Source organism: Carassius gibelio, chromosome A4 (assembly GCF_023724105.1).
Source record: "Carassius gibelio isolate Cgi1373 ecotype wild population from Czech Republic chromosome A4, carGib1.2-hapl.c, whole genome shotgun sequence".
Classification (NCBI taxonomy): domain Eukaryota; kingdom Metazoa; phylum Chordata; class Actinopteri; order Cypriniformes; family Cyprinidae; genus Carassius; species Carassius gibelio.
The window spans coordinates 4,404,577-4,412,029 of record NC_068374.1 but is presented as its reverse complement, the minus strand read 5'-3'; the positions used below and the strand labels follow the sequence as shown (position 1 = coordinate 4,412,029).

At 36.2% G+C, this 7,453-nt stretch overlaps 1 protein-coding gene across 1 annotated transcript; it reads left to right on the top strand.

Moving 5' to 3' along the window:
- Nucleotides 1-201: 201 nt before the first annotated feature.
- Nucleotides 202-884, top strand: LOC127981105 (single-pass membrane and coiled-coil domain-containing protein 3-like). Its single transcript, XM_052585483.1, has 2 exons — nucleotides 202-595; nucleotides 683-884. Exons 1-2 carry the CDS (start codon nucleotides 202-204, stop codon nucleotides 865-867), a joined length of 579 nt encoding a protein of 192 aa, XP_052441443.1. The 3' UTR covers nucleotides 868-884.
- The last annotated feature ends 6,569 nt before the right edge of the window (nucleotides 885-7,453 follow it).

The window sequence follows — 7,453 nt, the reverse complement described above, 5'->3', positions numbered from 1 at the left end:
AGAGTGAAACTCTCACTAAATTCCTGTTGTAAAACAGATAATGATTTGTCTTTGCTGCCATGGTAACCAGAGCCCTCCATATGCAGCTTTAGGGGTAGTTTACAAACACTTGTCATGTCACCTAGTTTGCATGTTAGGTTTTATTGGTTACCTATGAGATATAACATGGTTTCTCTCTTTATTTCAAGACCCTAAAGAGAAATGTCTTGGAGTGATACATTCTACCCTGCAAACCCTGAAAGAAGGGAGATGCTTATCCGTAAAAATCAAGAGCTTCAAAATCTGATGAAAAACAACTTCCGAGCCACCAACCAACTCATTGAAACTCTTAATAAACACTTACATTTGTCCTTCAGTCCGATTGACCTGAATGAGAAAGCTACAGTTCAGGAGAACTGTGACAAAATCATTGGATGCATTCATGAGATCCAGGCAGAAGTGGAGAAGATTGATAGAAAGCTGAAGGAGAAGCTGGACCCCAAACTGTATGAGAAACTGAAAGACATGAATCTGTCTGTCCATGACCTTACACAAGTTGTAGAGCATATTTCTAAAGTTTTAGGCATTGTAGGCATGGCTTCTTCTATTTTAGTTGGTTGGCTCATTAAAAGTGGAAGGATTTTGACAAACATAAGATTAACTTTTGGCAGAATCGGAACAGGATTTTTAGCTGGTGTTGCAGTTGGGTTGTTATTTTTCGGGGTTGATTTGATTTTTCAGGCCATTCAAGGGAGTATTGAGCGTGATCAACTTGAGAAATCCCTGAAAGAGTATGACGATGCTTTGGAAGAATTCAGACCGGCATCTGAAAAATATCAGGATAGCATAACCTATGTCAGGGTGAGAATTGAGATGATTGACGAATGAATAAGAGATTAAACGATGATGAGGAAAACAAAGAGAAAAAAAATAATGTTTAACTTCATCTTGTATGTTAAGCCATGTAAACCATATGTATCCCATAAAGATAAACGTAAATTTGTATTCTCTTTACTATTTCACCTGTTTCTTTAATGAGTACCACGTTTTTACTCCTTGTGTATTCATAATACTTTATATATTCAAATAAAATGTTTGTTAAATTGTGTGTGCTGCAATCTTTCTGTCTGCTAGTCTTTCTCAATTCACTGAAATAAATTTCTTAACATTTACCAATGACTCCTGATTTTTATTTATATTTTTAATGAAACCAAAATTCGTTGCATAACACTAACAATTTTTTTTTTCTTTTTGCATTTGACTAGATCAAAATGGAATAGAATGTATTGTTTTCGTTTTGGTTTTTTGAGCATTTTGTTTGTTTGATTGTTTTTAATTTTTTTTGTTTGCCTACAAAACTACCACTGGCTCTGCACCCATTTACCTAAATTTGTTACTTCAGACTTATGTGTCCTCTAGAAGCTTGCGTTCTTCAAGTGAACGTCACTTGATTGTGCCATCCCAAAGAAGCACAAAGTCACTTTTACAGACTTTTAAATTAAATGTTCCCTCCTGGTGGAATGAACTCCCCAACTCAATCCGAGCAGCCTAATCCGAGTCCTTAAGCCATCTTCAAGAATCGGCTTAAAACACATCTCTTCCATACTTATTGGACCCTCTAACTTTAACACTCACTATTCTATTTCTATTCTTAAAAAAAATCTAACTACTTTTCTAATCTTTTTATATTCTATTTTCTTTTTATTAATTATGCAATTGTGTGTGTGTGTGTGTGTGTGTGTGTGTGAAAACCTCTAACACTAGCTTGCTCTAATCTTATTATGTTTTCTTTATATTATATTATTTAAAATCCCATGCTATGTGTACTGTGTTAACCTAACTGAGACTTGTTATAGCACTTATATATCATTGCTCTTTTTGTTGTTTTTGATTGCTTCCACTGTCCTCATTTGTAAGTCACTTTGGATAAAAGCGTCTGCTAAATGAATAAATGTAAATGTAAATGTAATACAAGTGCTTCTTTCTTAACTAACAGGAACAAACAAAATGCTATCTGTGATCTTTGGCAAGAAAGACGAAAGCAAGAAAGAAGAGCTGATAAGATGCACCCAGACCCTCCACCACTATGTGCACAAATACTTCACCATCACAAACAGACTGTTAGAGATACTCAGTACTCACCTGAATCAAAGCCCTTCCCCTGCAGTCTCAGCAGATGAATGTGAAAGTATTGAGAAAAACTGCACCAGGGTAAGAGATGTAATGCGCCTGATCCTTGATGTTTCTGAAAGGGAGGACAAACATGTGCGTAAAAGCATTGATCCTGCTCTATATGAGCAGATTGCTTTCTCTGGAGTGTCACTGAAAGACAAGGCTGCAGTGATAAAGGATCTGCATCAGGAGACTCTGGGACTCTTGGGGAATGTCTTCGGTCCTCTAGTCACTGTTCAACTGGCAAACAGTGATCTGGGGAGTGTAATGCCTCCAATGGAACAGCATGAGTTCCAGCCCGTTCTGTCTCTGGCTCTGGGAGATCTAGTGAAGAGCAGTGCAAGAATCACTGAGCTTCTGTGTGAACCAGGGAGCCGGCAGAGAAGCTTGGATGAAGCCGTCATATTAGTGGAAGATGTCCTGTCTGTTCTGAAGCCACCATGTGACTCCTACAATGACATTCTGAGTGAAGTGGAAGCCTACATCACCATCATATCTGAAAACATCTAGAGCACAATTATTAAGACACTATTTTCACAAATGTATAGTCTCCCACCCAAACTTAAAGTCTTTCAAATCACTTTCAGTTTTTCCCTGAGAAAATCAATGTTCTTGTAATTGCCGTTTATTTTGAAGATGTTTATTATTTCACATTCACTTCTGAAAACAGATCACTCTAAATTGTAATGTAGACACGTGCATTTTCTGTAAAGCTGCTTTGACACAATGTGTGCTGTGAAAATAAAAATACAAAAATGTACAGAAAGTACTCAGGCTCATTTACAAATAAATTACACTACACAAAAATGAATAATGTAATAATAACAAATCCACAAACTAATAAAAGCTGCTGTATATAAACCCCCTTCAGTATAGTTGTCGTTACATCAGGGGATGAGGGGAGTCATCCAAAAAAAAAAAAAAAAAGGCTATAATAGAGTACCGCCACCTCTTTTGGGCCACTTAAAGCACTGGGACAAGGTATGTTAAATTTGTATTCTCTTTACTATTTCACCTGTTTCTTTAATGAGTACCACGTTTTTACTCCTTGTGTATTCATAATACTTTATATATTCAAATAAAATGTTTGTTAAATTGTGTGTGCTGCAATCTTTCTGTCTGCTAGTCTTTCTCAATTCACTGAAATAAATTTCTTAACATTTACCAATGACTCCTGATTTTTATTTATATTTTTAATGAAACCAAAATTCGTTGCATAACACTAACAATTTTTTTTTTCTTTTTGCATTTGACTAGATCAAAATGGAATAGAATGTATTGTTTTCGTTTTGGTTTTTTGAGCATTTTGTTTGTTTGATTGTTTTTAATTTTTTTTGTTTGCCTACAAAACTACCACTGGCTCTGCACCCATTTACCTAAATTTGTTACTTCAGACTTATGTGTCCTCTAGAAGCTTGCGTTCTTCAAGTGAACGTCACTTGATTGTGCCATCCCAAAGAAGCACAAAGTCACTTTTACAGACTTTTAAATTAAATGTTCCCTCCTGGTGGAATGAACTCCCCAACTCAATCCGAGCAGCCTAATCCGAGTCCTTAAGCCATCTTCAAGAATCGGCTTAAAACACATCTCTTCCATACTTATTGGACCCTCTAACTTTAACACTCACTATTCTATTTCTATTCTTAAAAAAAATCTAACTACTTTTCTAATCTTTTTATATTCTATTTTCTTTTTATTAATTATGCAATTGTGTGTGTGTGTGTGTGTGTGTGTGTGTGAAAACCTCTAACACTAGCTTGCTCTAATCTTATTATGTTTTCTTTATATTATATTATTTAAAATCCCATGCTATGTGTACTGTGTTAACCTAACTGAGACTTGTTATAGCACTTATATATCATTGCTCTTTTTGTTGTTTTTGATTGCTTCCACTGTCCTCATTTGTAAGTCACTTTGGATAAAAGCGTCTGCTAAATGAATAAATGTAAATGTAAATGTAATACAAGTGCTTCTTTCTTAACTAACAGGAACAAACAAAATGCTATCTGTGATCTTTGGCAAGAAAGACGAAAGCAAGAAAGAAGAGCTGATAAGATGCACCCAGACCCTCCACCACTATGTGCACAAATACTTCACCATCACAAACAGACTGTTAGAGATACTCAGTACTCACCTGAATCAAAGCCCTTCCCCTGCAGTCTCAGCAGATGAATGTGAAAGTATTGAGAAAAACTGCACCAGGGTAAGAGATGTAATGCGCCTGATCCTTGATGTTTCTGAAAGGGAGGACAAACATGTGCGTAAAAGCATTGATCCTGCTCTATATGAGCAGATTGCTTTCTCTGGAGTGTCACTGAAAGACAAGGCTGCAGTGATAAAGGATCTGCATCAGGAGACTCTGGGACTCTTGGGGAATGTCTTCGGTCCTCTAGTCACTGTTCAACTGGCAAACAGTGATCTGGGGAGTGTAATGCCTCCAATGGAACAGCATGAGTTCCAGCCCGTTCTGTCTCTGGCTCTGGGAGATCTAGTGAAGAGCAGTGCAAGAATCACTGAGCTTCTGTGTGAACCAGGGAGCCGGCAGAGAAGCTTGGATGAAGCCGTCATATTAGTGGAAGATGTCCTGTCTGTTCTGAAGCCACCATGTGACTCCTACAATGACATTCTGAGTGAAGTGGAAGCCTACATCACCATCATATCTGAAAACATCTAGAGCACAATTATTAAGACACTATTTTCACAAATGTATAGTCTCCCACCCAAACTTAAAGTCTTTCAAATCACTTTCAGTTTTTCCCTGAGAAAATCAATGTTCTTGTAATTGCCGTTTATTTTGAAGATGTTTATTATTTCACATTCACTTCTGAAAACAGATCACTCTAAATTGTAATGTAGACACGTGCATTTTCTGTAAAGCTGCTTTGACACAATGTGTGCTGTGAAAATAAAAATACAAAAATGTACAGAAAGTACTCAGGCTCATTTACAAATAAATTACACTACACAAAAATGAATAATGTAATAATAACAAATCCACAAACTAATAAAAGGATTTATATTTTTTTATAAGGTTGTCTGTTGGCTGCTGTATATAAACCCCCTTCAGTATAGTTGTCGTTACATCAGGGGATGAGGGGAGTCATCCAAAAAAAAAAAAAAAAAGGCTATAATAGAGTACCGCCACCTCTTTTGGGCCACTTAAAGCACTGGGACAAGGTATGTTAATCGAAACCATGTTCTACTACTAGGTTTGTCTGATTTTTAATTAGAGATCAGAAAATGATTAAGGGTTTGTCCCTGTGGAGGTGTGTAGTTTCTCCTCTCACTTGCGCCAGGTACACATTTCGTCCATCACCTAGAGTTTTTGTTTTATTTTTTTGTAGGAGGTGATCTGTACTTTGTCATCTCATGATGACTAGTATGTACTTAGTCCCAACTAAAGCTCGTTTCAGTCTGCTGCTGTGTGGTTTCTGCACATAGATACATCAGACTGAGCTACATATAGTTACTCATGTTTATGAACAATTAGTATACATGGGTAAATGTATACTAATTGTTTGACAACTTTGAGTCACGTCTGACTAGAATATCATAGAAACAAATATTAGAATGGTACCTTAACTGATAAAACATGTACATGTCAGATATCATGAAAATCATTTGTTGTCATCAGTGAAAGCATTTACAGTTGTGGTGTATATGCACTAATGTTCATTATTCCTCTCTTTGTCAAATCAGTGTCATTGTAGATGTAGTATGACACCCCAGAGGGGAACTTGTGTTAACCCTTTTCTCAGATCAAATCATGTCAGAATAGGTTTTATTATTCTGGAATTCTTCCTAACATTGTAAAAATTAATATATATTGATTTAAATAAAAAAATACCTCAGAAAAAAACAGATAGATAGATAGATAGACAGACAGACAGACAGACCGATAGATAAATAGATAGATAGATAAAGATAGACAGACAGACAGATAGACAGATATTGCCTTTCATTCACTGTGGAGTTTGTGGTTAAAGTTTCTTTTGCAGATCCTTAATGTAGCCTATAACTTAGATAATATTACTAAATGTTTTGCTCCTACAGCAAGCATCACACAGCGATGCACAATGGCAGATCCTACCGGTGTAAACTATATGGAAGAAACAGCCCAATAAAATATATGAACATAAAAATATATATGTTTACCTCTCTCGTCAGAAAGGTTGTTGCAGGTTTTAATAAAATGTTAATTCACAACAGTAATCATAAACATGTATTGTACCGTACAGTTGGTTGAGCCGGTGTTCTGTCCATTAGTCCTCCCCCATCAGATTTTGCTACCTCACATTAAAACAGTGGGTAGTACAATTAGACAATGAAAAATGCTACTGTAAAGTTGCTACTGTATACTATGCTACTGTAAACTACCCTTACAGTAATGCAGATACATTAAATGTTGTTAAACAGGAGAAAAAGGACACAATACCCAGCTGGCATTTCAACGTTGAAACAACGTCAGGTAGCAGGGGGGAAGCCATGTTGAATGACCTTTCGATTTTGCAAACTGGATCAACGTTGATATTGTGATGTTGTATTCACCGTTGAAATCACAACGCTGTTTCACCGTCTTACCTTCATCACGGGTGAATTATGGTCGTTCTGCAGACCTGGTTTAACACTGAATGAGGTGTTGATTTTAAAAACTGCATCAATGTTCATAACACGACGTTGTTTCATCGTTGTACCGTGCACCATGTATAAATACACAATTGTCTGTTCAATTAGATCCTAGTTTGTATTTAGATCAACAGTACAGGATAAAGGCTAAAAATCAAATGACTGGCAGCAAGGGCTTTACAATCAACTTCAATAAACTACCACATGCTCAAAATTATTTTGGAAACATACTGTATAAAACACATAAAAATAATCCCAAACTTTATTATGCAGAGTATGCATGGATGTATTGTTAAAACATGTAGAAAAACAATTCAAATTCAATAATATTTAAAGAAATTTGGAATATTTTTGCATATAAATGCATATTTTTTTGCGGCACTTGCAAGAGAAACACTTTAACCTTCATGACTCAAACCAGCTGACTTTTATTTCTGTGGAAAACTACAGTTTCTGTAAACAAACATGTTTAAGTAATGTGTCTCACTACAAGAGATGTGTACATTTGTGCAGTGAAAATGTGTTGCACAGTTCGAGAAGGGAACCTTCAACCAGGGACGCTGTAACGAGAAGGAAGATGGGCAGATGGGATTTTTTAACTGGGGGGGACCAAGCTGTCCAGCAGTCAAATTTTCTCAGTCCAGAAAAATCACCAGCTCAGACATAGACGATTTTT